This window comes from Archocentrus centrarchus, chromosome 17, assembly GCF_007364275.1.
Source record: "Archocentrus centrarchus isolate MPI-CPG fArcCen1 chromosome 17, fArcCen1, whole genome shotgun sequence".
NCBI lineage: Eukaryota > Metazoa > Chordata > Actinopteri > Cichliformes > Cichlidae > Archocentrus > Archocentrus centrarchus.
Genome location: NC_044362.1, coordinates 6,035,096 through 6,058,730, shown reverse-complemented (window position 1 = coordinate 6,058,730; position 23,635 = coordinate 6,035,096). Strand labels below are relative to the sequence as shown.

At 41.0% G+C, this 23,635-nt stretch overlaps 1 protein-coding gene across 1 annotated transcript; it reads right to left on the bottom strand.

Annotated features, from left to right (window-relative positions):
• Window positions 1-4,083: 4,083 nt before the first annotated feature.
• Window positions 4,084-21,635, bottom strand: ankrd33bb (ankyrin repeat domain 33Bb). Its single transcript, XM_030751789.1, has 5 exons — window positions 20,536-21,635; window positions 14,425-14,554; window positions 11,615-11,755; window positions 11,344-11,507; window positions 4,084-11,233 (listed from the first exon to the last, which is right to left on the bottom strand). The coding sequence occupies exons 1-5, from the start codon at window positions 21,028-21,030 to the stop codon at window positions 10,577-10,579; spliced, it is 1,587 nt and encodes a 528-aa protein (XP_030607649.1). The 5' UTR covers window positions 21,031-21,635; the 3' UTR covers window positions 4,084-10,576.
• Window positions 21,636-23,635: the final 2,000 nt, after the last annotated feature.

The following is a 23,635-nucleotide window of genomic DNA, read 5'->3' as shown; positions in this document are numbered from 1 at the left end:
GAAAAAGGAAACTGGTGGAGGGGCTGTGATTAGGCGGAGCCTCACTTCCTCCACAGCTGTACAAATTTAGTTGATTTCTGTGTTGTAAATGAATCAATGTTTGAAGTTCAAAAAAAAAAAAAAAGAAGAAGAAAAACTTTTCTGAGAGATGGTTGGCAATTCTAACTTCATGGTAGACAACAACTGTTAATAGAGTACGGATATATATTATATAAATATAAATATATACTTTTTATGTGCAGATGTGGATGTCACTTATAGCAGCAACATTATGGGAAAAAGACTTGTTTTAAAGAAAAAAAAAAAACAGCTACATGTAGGAATTCTGTTCACAGTTAATTTTCTGGTCAGCACACTAAATTGTCGACTTTGTGTAGTAATGTTGTTGCTATGTGGAGTAGAGTAGACCAGGGCCCAGGGATCCACGTTGTCACTGAGGCAGTCTAACAAAGGTGCTACATCCGTGAGAAGTATTTCCAACGCGTCTGTATTCTATCTGTGCACAAAAACCTTTTCCGACTCCACCCGTCGCACTGCATTTATAAATCACTGGATGAATTGGTCTCAGATAGCAAAACCCGCACCCATAACTGCATGTGTATTTTGTCGTCAAACTGAAATCTATTTTTTTTTCTTTTGTATTTTTTTCTTTTTTTGTAAGTGAAGAAGGCTAAATTGTGAAAGGTGACAACAGACCCTGGTTCTCCCTACCCACTGCTGTTTAGAAGTCCTAGAGGTCCTTTTCTGATGCTTGATAAAGCCACTCATAATGCAGCCCCCCCACCCCCACCGCCACAGACACACACCGGATGGAAAGCAGACGTACTCTATTTGTTAGTAAGCATCTGGAAACTGACAACGTTATGTATGTCCTTGTGATCCTTAGGCAGAGAAAACTTACTATGAGACCTGTATGGAGATATAACGTCGGTGACCTTTTTGTTGCTAGACCAAACGTGTTTTAAAAAGAGAAATTGTGAATCTTTCTATTGCCTCAAACAGACTGCAACTGCTCCAAGAAAATATAAACGGACCATCAAAGAACCTCTGATTCCGAGAGTTTGTTTGTTCTGGTGTTTCGCCTCTTTTTCGACTGAAGTAGTGCTGCTCCCGGTGCAAAATCTACAACTGGTTCAACACATTTCTGCAGAAAGATTGTCGTCCCGCCCCCCCCCCCCCCCCCCCCCCCCCCCTCTCACAGTTGTCTTCCCATTTATGCCATCCTAACTTTTCACTGCATAATCTCCAACCTGCCGAAATGCAGGCTTGTTTTCATAAAGACAGAACTGGCACCGCACCAGCAGCAGCAGCGCGTCAGCGGAAAAGAGGTATTCTGGCCTTTTCCAGCGTGCTGTTTCTGCAGAGTAGCTTAGGTTTTATTGTTTGGCATCCTAATTTCCAGAGAGTTTTACTTACTCTTCATTCAAACATTCCTCACATCACAGGAAACACATTTTTATAGTTGTTGATATGTGTGTGCCGTAGCTCCAAGGAGGATGACAAGATGTCCTACTTTATGTGGGACTGCGAGGCATTTTTATCCCTCATCCCAAATATTGAGAGGTTTGCATGTTTGCGTGTTCTCCCTGTGCCTGTGTGGGTTCTCTCCAGGTCCTCCAGTTTCCTCCCGCAGTCCAAGGACATGCATCGATGTGAGCGTGTGTGTTTGTCTGACTCGACCTGTGGTTTGACTGGCAACCTGACCAGCGTGTACCCCACCTGTCACCATGTGTCCGCTGGGATAGGCTCTGGCTCACTGGGAATAAGCGGTTAAGAAAACGCCTGAAATTTACAAAAGAGAGAACAGATGTGAGTCTCACAACAAATGTGTGGCTCAACATGAGATGTGCTGGTCTGTGGATGCGTTCCATAGACCACGTTTACAAAAAGGGATACGTAAGTGTACGAAGGTTATTGCACAACACCATAAATGCCCACGTTTTTAAGAATTTGGGAAAAATGCATTCAAATACAGTATTTCTGTCCTTCACATGATCGATGCCAAACCTTTAATCTGTGTAGTTTGTGTGTTTTTGTCTTTAACTTATCAAAATATCCAAACCTAGACCCACCTCTCACCATTAATGTGTCTCTCACTGTTCCATCCGTTTCAACCACATTTAGCTCCCAGGAAGGTCTATTTTTAAATGTTTCCTGGTGCTGGGACACTGCACATCCGTGGTTAGTTGCCAGAAAGCATTCTTCTGTGAAACAAACATTAGCAGACAAAATAGACTTACAAGTCTGGTCTGATCTGAGCTCAACCCTCTGCAGACTAACAGAACAAGCAAGAAAAGGAATCTGACCACACCGACATGTCGAGTGCTGCAGGAATGAATCTTAAATCCCTGAAACAAGTCATCGTTTGGAACTTCCAGGTCCCTTGTGACAAAGTTGATGGGGTTTTTTTTTGGATGAGCTTTGGCTTAGATGCCAGAAATATGGTCTGCGGTTAACACGAGCTTTTATATTTTGTTCTGCAACATTAAATACACGAGTACCACACATGAATGTCGAAGCTTTTACATAGCCAAGAGATGTCTTTGCTAACAAGTCACTAAATGAGACTGCAGAATTTGTTGGAGACATTCAGGGTCATCACGCTGAAAATAGGGGCTCAATCATGGTCATGTGACTGTGGTGTGATTCATTTTTAATCTAATGTTAGGGTTTTAGTTTTGGGGGTGCATTTGAAGATTGTAAAGCTCTGTGGGGAGGGTTTTTTTTTTTTTGGCAATATTCCAGAATTCCAGACAAAATTCCTGTCCAGGGAACAAGGATGATGCTCACTCCATGAAAAGTCCTGCAGATGCAGGTTATAAGCTTTAGATTTCAATCCAGCAGAACATGTTTGGGATGTCTCTGATAAATCTGCTGAAATGATGCGGTGACGATCATGTCAGGGTGGAGCCAAATCTCGTAGGAAGATTCTGGCATCTTGAAGCTCTGACCCTAGCTAGTAATATAGCTACATAGTAATAATAAACTGGATGAGTGCACATGTGTTAAAAATACAGCAAATGGAAACTACAGTGAAACTGAAGAGAGAGTTAACCAGAGAAGATGAACATAAATGCCGCTCGTCATCCGATTCGGGACAAAATGTGGCTGTAAACTTTACTTAGTACCCACATTTTTTAAATTTTAGTTTTAGTTTCCTAAGATAATGATGACATCAGCACCTGTGTGATAATGAAAGTGATGTAATCACTGGATAATGCTGGTTGTCATAGCCACAGAAGGTTTTCCACTCCTTCAGAAGTGAAGAAACTCAAGGTTCAGATCTGAGCTGTAAGCCCTTTGGCAGGATAAGCTCTGACTTTGGTCTCTGTGTGTCTGTGCAGGTAGGCATCCACATACAATTACCTCATATTGGCCTGTGAAGGGTCATGAGTGCTCTCTGGTGGTCATTAGAAAAACTGCACCACAGGTCAGGGTGGCGGCCATTTTAGTCTCTGAGGCCTGTTCTGCATGACTTTGTGCAGATGGATCTCCACACCACAGGCGCAGACAGCATCTGTGAGAGCCGGGGCTTCGCGTTTTTGGCACAGATTTGTGGCGACACTGTGGGAGTGCAGAACAAAGTGAGGGAGAAGTCGAAGTCACAGCTCAAGAAATGAAAGGTGGACGCCCTGCGTGTGTTTCATGACCTCAGGGGAACCACAACATGCTGCTGACTCTGGAAGCTGATGTAATACATGTTACACCTTCTGTATAACGCTCATGGTTTATTAATTTCACCCCAAAGTAGTGATCAAAAGAGATCATTTGATAATAGCAGCAACGTTCAAGAAATAATATTGCAAAAAATCTGGAATGTTACGACTTGTGATAATGAAGACATTTTTTCAAATGGGCAGAATCAAAGACTGTATATAAAAGATGGATCTCACCATCATGATGTCACCCATTTAATGCTGTAAAGCTGGCCAATTTAACATGGAAGTCTATGGAGATTTACTCAGTTGGTTTGTGTGAAATGTCAAACCACAGAAAAAAAAATACAGTTTGAGGGTTCACTGCAATTTTATGCAAATATGTCCTTTTATTATTTCTCACTAAGAGACGTAGACATGCATGAAATTCATATACAAATCCTTTAATGTAGCTCAGCTTTACATATCAAATATGAATCATTAGATCAGTCAAAGGAAACATGTAGTTACACACATACAACAGCAAATGAATGTACAAAATAAGAGTTTCAGTACCTGCATCAGAACTGTTACTGTGTGTTTAGTGACTATGTGAATTTCAATTTTCTCGTCCTCCGAGTCTCCAGAAGCCTCAAGTTTTATCCACTGCTGTTTTTAAATCCCACTCAAGTGTTGTTTCAGTTTCCTGTCAAGGTGATGTGTCCCCAGCGCAAAATGGTTGTGTTTGGTTATGAATTCCCATTTTTAGCAGTTAAAAAGGTCCATGGAGAGAGGCCTCAACTGTCTCCAGTACCGCTGAGTATCATGGTTCAGTCCTGCCTTCAACAAGCCAATCAAATTAGAGAGAGAAAAAAAAAAAAAAAGAGTACTCTGCTCAGTCATCCCTTTGGTATTTCATGTTTTACTGGCTCCAACTTGCATCTTACCGAAGTACACGACAGATTAAATATTAAAGAGGTATTTAGCAGAATTTGTCCTGCCTCGCAGCTGTACATGACTGTAATAAATCTGCTCTGCACAGCTCACTGCCAGACTTTAATTTTTTTTTTTTTTTGTCTGCTAGTACCTATGCATTTTAAGATCAGACACTGACAGGCATAAGTCAAGTCCACTCAAAAATATGTCTTGGTCATTGTGTTCGGACCTTCACTGTACAGAATGTAGGCTCGGAGTAGAAAATATCTCAGCGCTCTCCCTAAAGTCTTAGAGGCCCCTTTCCTCAAACACAGGAACACAGTATTTTCAAAATATAAAATATTTGTATATTTATAAACTTCTGATTTTCTTGATTTACTCACAAAGACACAAACAGGCAAATAAAGAGCTATTTTTTGAACTTCACAGTGCCATGAAAAAGTATTTACCCCCTTCCTGATATTTTTCTGTGGCATATTTGTCACACTTAAATGTTTTATATTATCAAACAAATTATAATAATAGACAAAGATAACCCAAGTGAAAGATCTCAAAATCATGCCAGGATCTAAAGAAACAGCTGAGAAACAAAGTCACTGACATCTATCAGTCTGGAAAGGGTTACAAAGACATTTCTAAGGCTTTGGGACTCCAGTGAACCACAGTTCGAGCTGTTTCCCACAAATGGAGAAGACTAGAAACTGTGGCGAACCTTCCCAAGAGTGGTTGACCAAATTACCAAGTACCCAAATTACTCTGAGAGCGCATTAATGAATCATCCAGGAGGTCCCAAAAGAACCCAGAACAACATCTTTAGAACCGCAGGCCTCACTTGCCTCAGTTGAGGTCAGAGTGGATGATTCATCAACAACAATAAGAAAGAGACTGGGCAAAGATGGCGTCCAGGAGAGAGTTCTAAGGTGAAAACCACTGCTGACCAAACAACACAAAGACTCCTCTCACATTTGCCAAAAACATCTTGATGATCCCCAAAACTTTTGGGAAATATTCTGTGGACTGATGAGACAAAAGTTGAACTTTTTTGCAAGGTTTGAGTCCTGTTACATCTGGCATAAAACTAACAGCACTTCATAAAAAAGAACATCATACCAACAGTCAAATGTGGTGGTGGTAGTGTGATGGCCTGGGGCTGCTCTAGGATCTGGACAACTTGCAGTAATTGATGGATCCATGACTTTGCTGTCTACCAGAAAATCCTGAAGGAGAATTCTCCAGCCATCAGCTCGTGGTTGAAGCTCAAATGCATTTGGGTTATGCAGCAAGACAATGATCTGAAACACACCAGCAAGTCCACATCTGAATGGCTAAAAGAAAAAAAAAAAACACTGAAGGTTTTGGAGTGGCCTCATTAAAGTCCAGATTTAAAGCAGACTGAGGTGCTTTGGCATGACCTTAAACTGGTTATTAAGTTTAGGGGGCAATTACTTTTTCACACAGGGCCAGATAGCTTTGGATAACCTTTTTCCCTTAATAAATGAAATAATTTAAAAACTGAGGTTTATCTTTGTGTAATATTAAAATTTGTTTGATGAGCTGAAACATTTAAGTGTGACAAATATAAAAAAAACTAAGAAATCAGGAATACTTTTTCACAGCACTATATATAGAACGGTGACAAAGGAAAAACCTGACCATTATGTTAGTCACACTAAAATTATTCTGACCCACTGTAATCACCTTACAATCAAAAAGGGTCACCCAGAGGTTGAGGGTGCTGCATGCTCGACCTCTGGGTGACCAGTTGATCACCACAGCTATTTGCGATTGGTCACTGAGAGCAAAAAACTGAATGCAACAATCACTTGACAACCACCAAATTTTTCCTAGTCACAAGGTTGTGATCCTGTTTCTCTGCAGTGTGACTGAGGCTTTAACCACAGCACTGATTTATCTTCACTGAAGTATTCTTTACCAGGATAACAATACTGCATCCACAGGGATCTGATGAGGTCGTGAAGGCCAGAGCAAAATGATTCACGTCATTTTCAGTCACCAGATCACTACCCAACTCTGTCCTCCGCCATCATCAATACACCAAATGTCTTTTGGAAGAATGGTGTTCCATCCCTCCAGTAGAGTTCCAGAGACTTGGATAATCCATACCAAGGCACACTGAAGCACCTCACTGGGATATTTGGGTTGTTTTTTCCTTTAACCCTTTGATGACAATGACAATTCCAACCCTAACATAATTGTAACCCCAGGAAATCAGGAAATGTGATTTTTGTTTCTATTGAATTCTTGGCAATCAGGGAAAATAATAAGAAAATAGTAATTCTGACAGACATCAATAACTATTCATTTTTCCAAAATAGTCTGTTTTGCTCTTTTCTAAAATATAGGGTTAGGAATACCATGGCTTAGACCTCACAAGGTTAATGTCCATGTGTTGAAGTTCTCAGTGGTTTCGACTAGATGGCAAATAAAGTCATCAGCACTTAACATCTTAAGTCCACCACCATATTTTTTCCCTTTAGACTTTTTCCTACACTTATTCAGTGTATTTATGTCATAAAAGCACCTTTGTTTTGTATTACTGCCATTCTTAACAAAATCACACAGGAACAGCTAAGGTTTTTATACCACCTCCAGTACTCACAGAGTACTAGATACATACAGTACCTGACAGTAAATTATAGCCTTTCTCACACATCCTCAACACTGGCCAAAAATTGAAGTTGCCCTTTCTGGTATGCACTGGAGGTCACACATTTTCACTAATGGTTTAAATGGCCAACAGGTCATGCAGGAGGCAGCAGACATGATCCCCACTCGCTCACTGCGAATCCTCTGGACAGCTGCCTGCACATGGGCACAATCTGGCATCACACAGACTTGGAAGTATGGAGCTGCCAAGTTTAAAACGTTTTTCCCCATTTTTCCCGACTAATTCGGACACTTGCTTTATCTCGTGGTGTTTCTCGTGGAAGTCAACAAGTCACAGTCCAGAACTAAGCTGTTTATTTTTGGCGCTGCCTTTCAAATTCTCCACAAAGCCCTCACAAAGCCTGTGTGAGCTGGCTTCTCAGCTCAGCTATCGAGTACTGCTCATAAGCTCTTCACTTCCTTGAAAATTCCTGTTGTACTATGTATTGATGTAAAATGGCTTGCTGGCTTCCTCCCGCATGTTCAGCTGCCCTTGTCTGCAGCTATCATCTGTAACAGCCAGCCACTAATCATCATTTGGCTGTGGCAGGCGCTCTTCTCTCCATCCTGTTAAAATCCCTCCAACTGGATCACCTTCCTGCCTTTTAAAGCCCCATTCCTGCCCTCTTTATATTCCTTTCCAATAAATGTCTGTCAGATTCCACTGTGTTGCACACTTTTTCCAGATCTTTTATGCCTTTTTCCTCTTTGATAAGCAGGACCCATGGACTGTAAAAGATGGACACAGCTTCCATGTCTGAAAGGCCAGTGAGGAAGAGACTTAACTTGCATTATCATTAGCAGATGGGGGTGACTCCTCTGGTTTCAAAAAAGTAGTCAGATTGTATAGAAATCTATGGGAAAACTAATCTACTTCTCACTTGTGAGCTAAGAAAACACTTAACTAATTATGTTATGGTTTCAGACACACTTTCAAATAATTTTGCTACAAAAGTATTTTGATTTTCTGAAATATGGTCCCATTTAGACTAAAATATATGATAAAACATGGTAAAGTTGAGGGCAGGCCTATTTTGGATATAAATTTATGGCAACTTCTCACTTGATCTATGACTGAAGTAGACCCTTTCCTGCTTAGATTCTCAGGTCTGATCCCATTGAATAGAACATGATGTCCAAACATTATGTTTGACAAGTTGCTACCATGTGCGCCTGCAGTGTCCATCATTTATCAGTCAGAATCACCCCTCACTCATCGGTCAAAATACCAAGATGAAATATGAGGCTTTAGGTTTCAAGACAGACCCCTCACTAGCCAAAAGGTGTTGCCATCTCTCATTTTGTTGCTGTTTTTTTTTTTTTTTTGTCTCCCCCAAAACCCTTATTCTTATGTGTTTTTAAGTAATTTCTGTCTTCTCTTACCACTTTAAGTTTGTTTAATCCTCTGAAGTCGTTATTGGTATCTACACCAATCCCAACTCTAACCTAGCTCTAACCCTACACAATCAGAATGTCTTTTTTAATTAAATTGCTTGTAAATCCGAAGGCTTAGAAACCAGGGAACAAAGAAAATATTCTTACAAACTGACACGCATCACAAACTATTGACATTTCTTCCAAAAGTCTGTTTTGCCTTTCTCCAAAATGTAGACTTGGGGTAGAGTTACAGCTATAATGGCTGAGACCTCAGAAGGTTAAACATTAACTATGGGTGCTGTGTCGATAGGATAGCACTATGTTGTGTCACTTATATGTGGGTTGCAGTATTGGGGGTGTAATCACATTACATTTTTCAGTGACATGTTATTGTACTACATTCAGTAATCACATTACAGTTACAGTTACGTTGTTCCTTGCATTACAAAGGTTCTTAAGTTATCTGCACGATGGGCAGATACTGTAGAATAAAAAAAAAAGCATGAAACATGCATTTTTCTCGACACTTTCACTATAATTTTGGTTCGTGTGCAGGTAGCAGGAACACAGTGGAGCAGTCCACAACTTTTGCGGAGTGGAGATGTGGACATTACTTTTATTTTTATTGCATGAAAGAACAAGAGCACGATGGTAAAGTGTAAACTGCATCCAGGACAGAAACAACCGCATTATGCTGCTAACACAACACTGTCTCTTTGTTAGCATCTGCACAGACAGCATGCTAACACAAAGCTAGCCAAGAACCCACAGTGATGTTCCAGATTAAGTCAGAAATTCCGAGTTCCCAGTCACAATTGTTAAGTGGAACACCCCCTCAACTAGGATTTCCAACTCAGAAAGTCGCAGCAGTTCTACCAACCCTGAGCTAACAACCCAAAGATGGCAGCAGTGAATGTAAACAGCAATAAAACTGTAAAGATTTTCATCTGTCCTGCTGCTGTTGTATAATTTTGACTTGCTAAATAAGCTTTACACTGATACACTGAGCAGGCCCTATCCATGAATGTGCAGCAGCTGTGTTTTTAAGTGCAAAAAAACAAGTATTCCGCTAGAGACGCATGAATGGATCTACATGTACCTTGCTAATCTTATTTTTCTTTGCTTTACAACTTTACAACTGGAACACTGCACGAGCGTATGCCAAACCCAGCCTAGCAGTCAGGGCCTGATCTGCAACAGGTGATGATGAGCAGTCAGGCCTGTAGCATTGGAGTCATGTGGTGATCACTTTGAAGTGTTATTGGGCTTGTTTTATTTTGGTTTTATATTCATCAGTAACACTAAAAGAAAGATTGTATGTTTGGTGTCTTTAGGACTGGGGTTTGTGTGAGACTGTAGCCTCAGGTTTATACAGTTAACTGTGACGTGCAGTTCAGGTCATGTTACAGACTAACGCAAAAGTAGTAATTACATATTGTACGGCATTACTTTTAGGAAAAGTAACAAGTAATGTGTAATAATACCTTTTTTGTGTGTAATGACCCCAATACTGGTGGGTTGTGTTAACCATAAAAACATCTATATTAAAACATTCCTCTGTAGCACCTCTAGTTGTCAAAAAAGTCCCTGGGTACCTTTACAGGTGGGGAAAACCAGTTATTGTCCAATCTGTTAAGCAAACACTTGAGTGAATCTGCCACATTCCATAGAATGCAAAATAATACATAATGAATTTTGTCAGCATCCCAACAGAAATAACAAATATATGTACACCATGTTTTTCCTGTGCTCCCACATCCCACCACAAAGCCCATCTGGAAAAGTAAGCGTGGTTTCGAGTAGAAAAAAGGCAACATTGTAGGAAATCTTAAAGAAGAGAATGAGCAGGTCGGTTTACTTTAGTGGGGTCTCTTTTCCTGCATGCATGCATTGTGAGAGGCATGTCAAGATTTTCACTGAGCTCTTTCAAGTCATGTCTGCCTTTGTCTTTCTTTTTCCCCTCATCTTCTCCTAATCAGAGGTACCAGTCTTTGCCGCTCCTCCTCCCGCATCCTCTCTATTTTCTTCATTTTATAATCCCACTTGGGTATCTGGAGCTGGTTCAGGTTACTGTTCCTTCTGATTTTTTCGGGTTTGTAGCTTGGATCCGGGGCCTTGCAGAGCCTCACCTTGGGCACCACTAGGCCCGGCCGCAGGCTGCTTCTCCTCATCATGTGGAGCGGCAGTAGGCTGGCTCGTCTCATGGCCACTGTGGACGCTGCTGCCATGCTGCTGAGCAGCTGAGGCTGGAGGCTGGCCCTTCGATCCTTGGCCTTAGGGATGAGGAGGATCCGCGAGTTCTGGAAAAGTTTCTTGTAGTTGTTTAGCCTCTCTGGCCCCATGCGCTTCAGCTCTGCCAGACGTTGCCGCTTTAGGATCTCCTGCACCGCGGGACGACGCTTTCCAATGCAGGGCGGGCTGCTCGGGCACACCGTACGGCAAGCTGTGGCGATTAGTGGACTGGATATACTGGTGGTGATCTGAACCATGTGTTGAAGAACACCATCTTCCATAGGTTTAACCTTGTTGTTGATGTAAAATCTATAAGGGCAACAGGAGAGGAGGTTGATCAAACGCTGCACACAGGTCTTTGGCTCTTGGGCCTGGGCCACCAACTCCTGTAGGAGATCAAATATTTCATTTAAAAAAAATGATCAACTTGAAAATGATTATATTTTGAATGCGGTGCCTGCAATAGTTAGGCCAGCATCAACAGAAGTGTACGAACCTCCAGCCTGGGCCACTCCCGGGAGAAGGAGTCACAGAACTGCTCAGCACAGGGACTGGACATCAGCCGACTCATCAGGTAGGCTGTTTCGTACCGACCAGTGAACAGTGCCCACTCCCTGGGTGTCATTTTGCGGCCAAAGTCCCGTGCCTGGATATCACCTCCTGTATGTGTTTGTTTTGTTTTTTTGAAAATCATAATCACTTTTAGAAATGTTTCCTCTCAGTGTACAGAGGGTCCTTCCTGATCTAAACATGTTGAGTTCACATACCTGCCATCATGATCACTCTGACACACTCAGCCCGGCCCTGCATGGCAGCCTTCATCAAAGCTGTGAAACCATGACAGTTCCTCCTCTCGATGTCCAGACCAGGAAAGTAGTTTAGAAGATAGTTGGAGATGATGGCATGGCCTGCACACCAAAAATAAACATAGATGTGTTATGAAAGGATTCGTCAGTGCTTTTGTAGATTCCAGCACCCACTCCCTCTTTTTCTTTCAGCCTGATGTCTTTATGAAAACATGGTGAACATTAAGTGGCTGTCACTGGGTCATTCAATGGACCTTCTGCCCGTGGACCATCTCTGATTGACATAAAAATGTTATGTACAAAGTTTGAACATATATTCCTGTGAAATTTTAGCTTCATATATCAAATACTTTTCAAGACCTTCATCTTCAAGACCTTCTCTACCTACTGTCAAAAATGAAAAATATGCACATATTTACCATAATTATTTTCTCAGTTATTATGAGAGTACCATCTGGAAACTCCAGAATTTTGTTCTATTCAGATCAAACTATTTACTGATATTTTGGTTTTTGTAGTACAACTTGTGATATTTGCTCAATCCAGCAAGAAAGTTGCATGAAAACAGTATTTTCTTCTATAGTTCCTTCTAAAGAATAGTTAATTTTTTAAATTGCAAAATGTGCAAACATTTGCAGTTTTGCCCATATTGTATCAGTATCAGTCTGTTACTCTACGTCTGAATTCTATCAAGAGCATAAATCAATTATACAAAAAGTCTCATAAACAAAACTCTATGAGTCGCTGCTTCTTAAATGCTTCTTAAATGCTCACAAGTTCCTAAATGAGCAAATCCAGGCTAAGCACATTGGGCTGGATAGGAATTCATTACTGGTTTAACTCCCAAACTATGTCTAGTCTTATTCTAGAGTTTAGTAAAGGGGTTAGGAAAAGCTTTTTCGATCATGCAGTCTCCCATGGTGCTCTGGGCTCACAGCGTTGGTCGCCTGATGTGCTGCCGAGGATTTTCTCAGGAACAGGATCGATACTTATTTTAATGAAGCAGAAAATGAAGAGCAGTCTGCAGCTATTCATCACTGGCCTCAGTGAGCCATTCATCATTGTTAGCAGATGAGAGGCCAGAGCACCATGTCTGATACATGTGGCTGCATCACTATGAAATTACTTATGATGGTGCTTACTAATGCCAGCAAATAACACTGATTCTCGCAGCTGGAAGAACCAGACCTCATTATATGCTACAAATTATAATTTGGACCTATTAAATTTGGCGTGACTCATTTCGATGCAGCAGATTTTCTTCCACCTTACAGGATTGTGCAAAAGTCTGGAATTTCCCCTCGTTTCTTTCTGGAACCAGACTTGTAATTTTTTTTAAGAGTTCTTGAGAAATAGTTCTCTAGTCTTTCTGAGGGTCTTTCAAATTTGTTCTTCGGACTGAAAAACAGAGGCAACAGGTCTTATGGAGGGATGAATTCAAATTTTTTATTTTTGGTTCAAATCATTGTCAGAATGTTTGGAGGAGGTCAGGAGAGAGGTACAACAGCCATCTGTAAAACATGGTGGAGCTTTGGGGCTGCATTTCAGTCAGTGGTGTTGGAGATCCAACATGTAATACCATCTAGAAAGCATCTGATTGACAACAGCATCATTTTTCACCATGATGAAGATCCCAAACACACTGCCAATGCCGTAAAAGCACACTAGTCATGGTTGGCCTCCTCAGAGCCCAGACCTCAACATTGAAGCCGTGTGGGAACAAAAGACAACCAACATCCAAAGGAGAGCTTTGGAAAGCCTGGAGAACTATTCCTGAAGACTACTTAAAGAAAGCTGCCTCAGAGAGTTCAGGCTGTGCTGAAGAATAAAGGTGGTCATACCCAATATTGACATTCAAGCTCATTAGAATTGCACAAACTCTGTATTTCCATGTATGTTTGCATGTTTCAGTAAATCCCTGCACCCAGCTAAACATAAAGAGATGATGGGTGGCACAAACCTGTTGCACAGTACTGAACATTACGTAGCAAAAGCAGTTAGTAAAATGACTTCCCCATTGTAAAAAGTAAGTTGGAGTTTCTTCATATTTGCATATGCTACACAATTACCAATAAAGTGGATTTTGTTTTATCACTGTCCTGATAGAAAAATTTGTAACAAATACATCTACATGTCTGCAGTGGATAAAACATAATATTATCTACATGCTTATTTATACTGTTCACTGTTTGTTTTGGGGGTTTTTTGTTGGGTTTTTTTTTACCTAACGGGTCAAAATTGTTCATTTGTTCTTTTAACATGAACATCCAGTTAATGCCTGTCAGTGACAAGAACTTAATTGTATAAGACAGCTGATGAGTGTGGCAGGGTCATTTTTTTGTGTGTTAAATCTCTAGAGCCTAAAGATGCCTCATTATTGCTGCACACACTGGATGGATTAAAAAAATTAAACCCTATAAATGAGACAGTGTAAAGATTCATAACCTAAGCTACAGCACCCTATCTTATACTAGTGTTTTTTCTCCTTGTTTAATAACAAGGAGAGACTTAGGAGAGACTTCTAGGACAATTTTGAATAAGTTTGACTGTTCTTAAAAACAACAGTTTATGATACAGTAAGAGAAAAATCATTTGGTATGTGGTAATAACAAGAAATATCCAATAAAATCCCATAAAGAACATTGCAAAAATTGTCACACAAAAATAAATACTTACTTTTGGCAAGTTTGGAAGAAATACCAGTAAAACATGTGCCTCAAACTGCTTCTTTTATTTTTGTATGTACGGACTGCACTGCTGTGTGTGTGTACCTGCTTGAGCTGCAGTTATGAGAGCGGTGTTCCCCTCGTTGTCCTGCCAGTTAACATCCAGATGCGGGCACTGAGACAGAGCCATGACAATGTCCACGTAGCCGTTGTAGCATGCCATGATCAAGCCAGACTGAAACCCCAAAACAAAAGGACTTGAGTTTTTCTGTGATTTATTTCAGCTCTTAAAACACCAAAATATTGTTTCTTATCTACAGTGAAGCTTGTTCTTATATTCTCTTTTTATGTATCATAAAAATATTCACCCGGAGGGCGAGAAGCAATTTAGCAATTCCCATAAAAGCAAATAAATCTTATCGGTCTGCCTGCTTGCAAGTGTATAAAAGGGTGTTTTTCCACAGTGAGTGGCAAACAGAGACACAGAGCAGTAACTCTGGCTAAGTATAAGTTTCCAGCTGGAGAGCCGTCTTTTGTGCTAAACTGAACAGTTGCTTTGAGCAGATTTGCATGTTTTACAGGGTAAAACCTTTTTTCTGACATATGTGCCTGCAAAAAAAGAAAACAAACCAAGTATCCGGTCAGCACAGAGTTAGCACACTGCAGGCTCATTTTGTAGAAAGCGACAATAATTCGGTGTGTGCAAAGGCCCAACGCTCATAAAACCACATCTATGTGTTCTTTACATTTTGAAAGTGCAGACATGTTTATGAAGTGGGCGTACAGCAGGTAGATGCACAGACGTGAGACAAGCTTCGAGGTTTCTGCTGCAGTCTGAGGCCAGTCTGCTTCTAATACAACAAATATTAAAGATGACATCCAGTTTGCGGTCATGTACCAATAAATGGTTCTTCTGTGCTTTACAAAGAGTGCAAACAGTGAGTGGGCCACCTCGGCGGTGCTGTGAATCCATGAAACGTTTTTCCATAGAGACAGCACATGATTTGGGTCATCGTTTTTCAAACAGAGGGCAGCTGGAATAATAGTTAGTTTTGGTAAAAAGCTAGCTGCTGATAAAGAAGATGTCAGCCTCAATAATTCAGCACCAACACCTTGCTCACTTGCATGGCACCATATTCTAAATCCAGGTGTCCCTACAGATGCTGCTGTCACAGTAATGCAGGACGACCCTCCTCTGTCTATTCTAGCTCAGCAAACATACAGTCTCTCCTGCTCAGTGCTGCGCTCAGTGTCCTAAAATACACTGCTCAAAAAAATAAAGGGAACACTTAAACAAGACAGTATAACTCCAAGTAAATCAAACTTCTGTGAAATAAAACAGTCCACTTAGAAAGCAACACTGACTGACAATCAATTTCACATGCTGTTGTGCAAATGGAATAGATAACAGGTGGAAATTTTTGGCAATTAGCAAGACACACTCAATAAAGGAGTGGTTCTGCAGGTGGGGACCACAGACCACTTCTCAGTACCTATGCTTTCTGGCTGATGTTTTGGTCACTTTTGAATGTTGGTGGTGCTTTCACACTCGTGGTAGCATGAGACGGACTCTACAACCCACACAAGTGGCTCAGGTAGTGCAGCTCATCCAGGATGGCACATCAATGCAAGCTGTGGCAAGAAGGTTTGCTGTGTCTGTCAGCGTAGTGTCCAGAGGCTGGAGGCGCTACCAGGAGACAGGCCAGTACACCAGGAGACGTGGAGGAGGCCGTAGGAGGGCAACAACCCAGCAGCAGGACCGCTACCTCTGCCTTTGTGCAAGGAGGAACAGGAGGAGCACTGCCAGAGCCCTGCAAAATGACCTCCAGCAGGCCACAAATGTGCATGTGTCTGCACAAATGGTTAGAAACCGACTCCATGAGGATGGTATGAGGGCCCGACGTCCACAGATGGGGGTTGTGCTCACAGCCCAACACCGTGCAGGACGCTTGGCATTTGCCAGAGAACACCAGGATTGGCAAATTCGCCACCAGCGCCCTGTGCTCTTCACAGATGAAAGCAGGTTCACACTGAGCACATGTGACAGACGTGACAGAGTCTGGAGACACCATGGAGAGTGATCTGCTGCCTGCAACATCCTGGCAGTGGGTCAGTAATGGTGTGGGGTGGCATTTCTTTGGAGGGCCGCACAGCCCTCCATGTGCTCGCCAGAGGTAGCATGACTGCCATTAGGTACCGAGATGAGATCCTCAGACCCCTTGTGAGACCATATGCTGGTGCAGTTTTCCCTGGGTTCCTCCTAATGCAGGACAATGCTAGACCTCATGTGGCTGGAGTGTGTCAGCAGTTCCTGCAAGATGAAGGCATTGAAGCTATGGACTGGCCCGCCCATTTCCCAGACCTGAATCCGATTGAGCACATCTGGGACATCATGTGTCGCTCCATCCACCAATGTCACGTTGCACCACAGACTGTCCAGGAGTTGGCAGATGCTTTAGTCCAGGTCTGGGAGGAGATCCCTCAGGAGACCATCCGCCACTTCATCAGGAGCATGCCCAGGTGTTGTAGGAAGGTCATACAGGCACGTGGAGGCCACACACAATACTGAGCCTCATTTTGACTTGTTTTAAGGACATTACATCAAAGTTGGATCAGCCTGTAATGTGTTTTCCCACTTTAATTTTGTGTGTGACTCCAAATCCAGGCCTCCATTGGTTAATAAATTTGATTTCCATTGATTTTTGTGTGATTTTGTTGTCAGCACATTCAACTTTGTACATAACAAAGTATTCAATGAGAATATTTCATTCATTCAGATCAAGGATGTGTTATTTGAGTGTTCCCTTTATTTTTTTGAGCAGTGTACGTTCACTTGAAAATTTACTTCCACATTCACACCAATCAACCACTTGCTAAGAGGAAACTTTGGTAAGATCAAAGCTTTGAAATTATGAACTTTTAAATGAAATAATGCGTAAGTGCCACAAACTGTGGATCCTTTAGTGGTCACTTGAGGCTGGTTTCAGAAGTGAGGCAATCCCAGTGACTCCCATGTTATAAGATGTTCAACTTTAAACCAGTAAAAGGCATATTTACAGCCTGGCACTAAACATGGCTTTGGCCTCTATGGTGTCTGTGCCTCACATCCGTACAGTTTATGGATGCAGTTTGCTTACCAAGCTTGTTCATGTTAGTTGATAACTTAGCAAACTCCTGGAAAGCAAGACCCATGAAATATTCCAGCTCAAGATGAGAAATATGCAGCAAATATTGGACAAACATATCCTGTAAATGAGACATTGGCAAGAACCTGGGCTGAAAGTCACAATTCCAACAAGAATGAATTTCATGGTTTGACCAGTGCATGAATAACTAAACTGTTTTAAACATTGCTGTTTATTAAAGTTGTATTTAATGAGGCTTAATAAGCTATGCATAGCCATGCCGTGGCAGTTTCTTTAGCGAGCCTTTAAAAAGTTGAGCCCTGGGAGCAAGCTGCTTCTTGACTCTGTCTCTGTGCAGGCTGCACTCCACCATCTGTCACTGAAGGCTTAACCAACTGCTCTGAACCACCGTCAGGATCTGACCTTCAGTGTCTTACTGGCTTTCAAGAGCTGCACCGTGGTCAGCTGGCCTGACAACAAAAGCAGATATAAGTGCTAGAGTTGGGCTATGACAGCATTCCACCAAATCCAGTCTCAAATCCACTTATCCTAATGAATCTTTTCATATGTGCTCATTGAATGCCATCGAGTTCAGTTTTCACAATTTGTAGCTAAGCTCCTATATAGGATTTATATTAATTAAGACCCCTTAATAATTTTTCACAACTTTAGCTGATTAGATGTTAATGTTACCAGAGAACATGCTAATGCTATCTGTATGTTTTCAGCATGGTGCTTCACTGAGAACAGCAGCAGGCATAAAAGGTGCCATCAGAGTGAAAACTGAACTGGATTTGTACTTTTAAAATATATGCAGATTTTGATGGCTGCTTGTCCTGTCTCTCTCCCCTCAGCCACAGCTGGTCACAGCAGATGACCGCCCCTCCCTGAGCCTGGTTCTGCTGGAGGTTTCTTCCTGTTAAAAGGGAGTTTTTCCTTCCCACTGTCGCCAAGTGCTGCTCATAGGGGGTCGTTTTAACTCTTCAGTTTTCTCTGTATTATTGTAGGGTCTTTACCCACAGTACAAAGCACCTCCAGGTGACTATTTGTTGTGATTTGTGATATGTAAATAAAATTGAATTAAATTGAGAGTTGCTTACTTTAACAAAAAAGCCAAAAAAAAAACAGTTTGCTTCTTCTAATCTCCATGTGGTATTTTCCTCCTTTTTTAAAAATGTTTTAATGATCATGAGGCTGAAGTCCTGAAAGTCAGTAGAAATGAGAACTTGCTTTAAATTTGAATCTATTATGGTGAATGTTGTGCTTGCATAAGCAAGCAAAGTCATGATTGCAAAGTCAAGTTGAGACCAAGGTAAGACATTATGGAGTACATTATGGTGTCAAAAAGAGTCATCACGCCATAAATAAATGCTCTTATTTCACATTGCAAAGTGAACATAGTTATTTGGACAGCGGTACTTAGTTTTTCCTCCTGTGTAACTACCACAATGGACTTTAAATCAAACAATCAAAATGTGATTAAAGTGCAGACTTTCATATTTGATTCAGGGGGTTTATCAAAGCATTAACAGCCATTTTTAGAGGCTCTAAAGTAATTGTACACTTGACTGACAGGCAGCTTCATGGCCAGATGAGGCCTATTATTATTAAGCAGATTAAAGATCTGGAGTTGATGTGTTGAAATTGCATTTGGAAGCTGTTCACTGGAATTCTGAATATGAAGTCCAAAGAGATGTTAATGCAGGTGACGGCTGCTATCAGAGGGGTGAAAAAAAAAAACAAGAACAAAAAAAACCCTAAACAAACTGAACCAGACAGAGAGGGAGCAAAAACTGCAGCTTCATTGCCTCATATAAAGAAGGAATGAACTGATCAGCTGAGCAACACCAAAAAGCACGAAAAATGAACGAAAATACAGAGTTTGCAACAAGGTGCAAACCACTGGTTTACAGTCAAGGCCATGACGGTGAGATCAGCCAGAAAGCAGAACTGTGCAGGTTCTTTTAGAGCTTTGAAACAAGATTAACTTGTAGCAGAATGATGGAGGAGGAGAGAAACATTCGTACTAGATTCAACCTCGCTGCCATAAAGAACGCTTCAGGAAATCATTCCTACCATTCTCCGTAAAACTGTATAATAACTCTTCTTTCTGTGACAGGTGAACACACCTGTCAGGACATAAGATCCAACACACAAATTTTGTATTATATCCTCTTTCTGCTGTCGTCTGGATTCTTTTTGCACATACTCTGATTTATAGTGTATATATTACATATTATAGTATTTATCAATGCGGTTTGCACTACTCTCTTGTATGAACATTTTTTATGTTTTTATTTTTTTATCTATTTTGTTTCTATATGTATAGTTCAGTACTTATTGTTGGCGCTCTCATTTTGATGTTTAGTTACTGTGGATTGAATTTTTCTTGCTGCTGTTACACAATAATTTCTCTTGCTGGATCAATAAAGTATCTATCTATCTATCTATCTATCTATCTATTTATCTATCTATCTACCTACCTATCTATCTGGATCATTAGTGTTTATTGATCATGTGACTGCTGACAGAAGTAGCAGGACGAATTCTCTCTGCTCAGATTCAGCCAAATTAAAATGCTTTTCAGTCCCTGAAGACAAAACTGAATGCAGAGAAACACACAAACACATAGCGGCTGATGGTGACTGCAGTAAAAGCCTAGCAGAGCATCTCAAGGGAGAAAACAGCATTTGGTAATGTCCACAGGTCTCAGACTTAGGCAGACATAAACTATCATATTTAAAATTATATTAGTCTGTCAGATTACCTCTGAAAACTGGGGACTTTGTATAAAAATGTCTGTAATTCCTAAATAGGTGATGCAATACTGTAGTTAAGCCCCATGAATTAAAGCTGAAGTTCAGGATGTCACATCTGGATTTAAAATCTTCTACAGAGGCAGAAAAAAAAAAAAAGAGCCACTGGCCAAGTATCTATGAGCCTAACTGTACTGATAGTGAAAGACAGCAGCAGAGTTTTGTCTCTGTGTTGCTACTAATTTCTTCATAACATTATTTGTGTATCAAAATTGTGTGAGGGTTTGTCGGGGACCCTGTTCTAATAAATGTAAACACTGAACACAGATACCGACTCTTCTGTTTCTGTCCGTCTCCTTTACTTCCTCTTCGGTCACTCCTTGTCTGATCATAATCTTGACGATGACGGCGTTGTTGTTGCAGCAGGCCTTGAAGAAGGAGATGGGCTCTGGACTGTCGGCGCTCAGAGAGTAGCTCAGGTGAGAGGTGACTGAACTGTCATGGGGATAGAAGGAGTTGTCTGAGGCGATGCTCTGTGTGTCCGAGCGATCCGGCAAGGCCTCAAAGTCCAACTCTTCAAACTCCTGGTAGATGTCGTCTTCATCCTCCCAGTAATTTCGTGTGTAATCAACTTCAGTTTCCTCACTTGCTGCCTCTCGTGATTCCTCGGTCTTGTCGCCATTTTTGCCAGCCTTGGTGATGAACATGGCCGGTATATCCATATCCACTTTTTTGGCTTTATACTCAATCTTAGTAGTTTCGACTCCTCCAGCCACTCCATTCTCTTGAACCTTTGAACCTTTACCTTGTTCGTCCGTTTTTAGCACCATTTAAATCCTCCTGTGTCCCAACACACTTTGGAAAATCCTTGTGGGAGCCAGAAGACCTCTAGGAATTCTCGGATTACCTGTGAGTCCACTGGCCGTGTGAAATAAGATGTTTCCTTCTATCCCCAGGATACTCAGTCCTGCCAGGTTCTCGACTTCCATCGGTTTCCTGCAGTGTTAGATTTCCCCTTCGTCACTGATGATAAGTCTTCTTTAGCACCAGAGAGGTTAGCATTCCCCAAGACGCCACAATCCAGTGTCATCGAAGGCTTGCTCATGTGATCATGGGCTGTTAGGTGATGAAAAAGAGTGAAGAAATTTAACGTGTCCTTAATCTTTCTCTTTAATGATTGTGTCAAATTTCCATTTTCAAATAAATTGAGTTTAACAAGTCCAAGAGAATCTGTGAGTTTTGAAATGCACAAAAGGCACTGCCTTCCTCCATGTGACTCTCTGCAAAGGCCCCAGCAGCCCCGTCCATCAGAGCGTATGATCATTGAATTCCCCGAGTCCTGGTTGGAAGATGAAGCTGAAGTTGTCTTTTTGAAATCAGAAGAACGGGCGGTCGTCCGCTGAGCGGCTAATCTCGTGCTCGCTCGTGGGGGAACACTGGGTTTTCTTTGATGATCGCCAGCAATAGGATTGGGAGAGGGATTCTGTTGAAATGCTGCATGGTAATCCAATTAGACTTTCTCTCTAGCTCTAGCCATTCGGTTACATTCACCTCCCCAACGACCAGAGAGCTTCAGTGTCTTCTGCTGGAATACAATAAACTAAAACTGACTAGTAGAAGAAGACAGGGATAGTGGAAACTCTTCAAAATGTTTAGACTTCCTCTTAATAGAACCAAAAATGCTTCAGTGTAAAGCATTAGTGTTTCTCCCCCATAAGATAAGCTACTAAAATCACATAAGACAAAAGGGAAAATGAGTGCAACATTAAAAGTGACCTAAAACAAAACACAGCAGAGTAACAAGAGGTCAGCACCTCCCCCGCCTCTGCGTTCAACTTCCTGTGTGCTTAACACCGCCAGCTTAAAGTGGATTTCTCAACCACATGATCTCATTTGTATAAAGGTTACAGTGGACAGACTAGAATCACTCTGGACTAAGAGAGTTTAAGAATGTCACCTTCAACAGTATCTAAGCCACAACCTGGTTTATCACAATATTCACATCGCCTTGTAATACTTGGATCCTTGGATACTTAAATTACCCCTGGAATTAGTAAAAAAATAAAATAAAATAAAGTGCGTACCTGACCGACATAAACAAAACCTCCCAAAAGGATCCGGTCGACCTACTTTGGTGATACCGTTAGCTTCGCTCTTGCACCACCATTAGGTGGGTTATTTTACATGAATGTTAAATAACTACCAGGCAGGCTGCAATAACACATTTCTGTCCAATATATTAACTTTAATCTTAACTACTAACTGTGTTAGCATGATACACCTGCTTACTAATCATGCTTATTTTCTATAAGTATGTTAGCCTGCTGACACATTTTAGCTAAACTTAGATTTTTTTTTAGCCTTTTTTGAATTTGTTAATTCAAAAGTGCTTTATTAGCAGTTGTGACTGGAAAGACCTGGACAAAAGCTGAAAATTGTTTGTTTAGTTTGGACTTGCATATTTATAGTAATGCTGATTAAGGTTCATCAACTCAAATAAAATAAAAAAAAATAAAGAGAGATGTGGACCACACTGTAAAGTCTTTTTGGTAAAGTCTTTTTTGTAGTAGTATTTATTTGCTTATAGCATTTGAATTATTTGCTTGCATTGCTGCCACCTTTACTTTAAAACAACTTCCACGTGAGCAGTTTGTAAATCAGTGCCATTTACTTGCTTCCAATCCGGGCACCAAACAGCTTGGGATTAATTCTGGGAATATCTTTGCCAATTAGGTTAAAGTACCTCAGGCAGGTAACATTAGCTAATATTAGGATGAAATTAAGATAACTGAAATTCTGTCAGGCACAGAAACACCAATCTGTACCTGTTAAATCCATCCTTTCTACTAACTGTAGTTAACTTCCACTGAGTACCGTTTATTTTTTGTCTTCAGGTTTGAAACTTTTGTTATGCAAAGCAGAAATCTGTCAGAGAAACTTTGCCTTTTTGCACTTTTACAACGGAGTTAAAAAAAAAAAACAACTCTTTTTGACAGCACTAATCTCTCCTGAACCACAGCCGATTACTCCATGATTTAATCGGCATCAAAACGTTGATCCCATTGTGCTTGTTAAAAAATTAAGCAGAGGTTGGGAAAATCAGGTTTAGCCTGACAGCAGAGATCAGGTTTCATCTCCATATGCTCCTAATCTGTACTTGGGCTAACTGTTAAGACTGTGCATTAGCGCGAACGTAAATGGATTTAGCAGAAATAACCCCATATCCTGTTTTGTAGCTGTTCTTTCCACAGACATCATCCCAATTTGGTGTTAGACTGTTAAAAACCACTGACACTCGTTTATGTAATTGATGCTGGTTTCAGTGATGACATGTTAATAAATATTTAGAACACCTACATGTGTCCACCCAATAGCAGGACACTGATTTAAAAACCCACTGTAGCATTCCTGAGCCATCCCTCTGACTGGGACAGG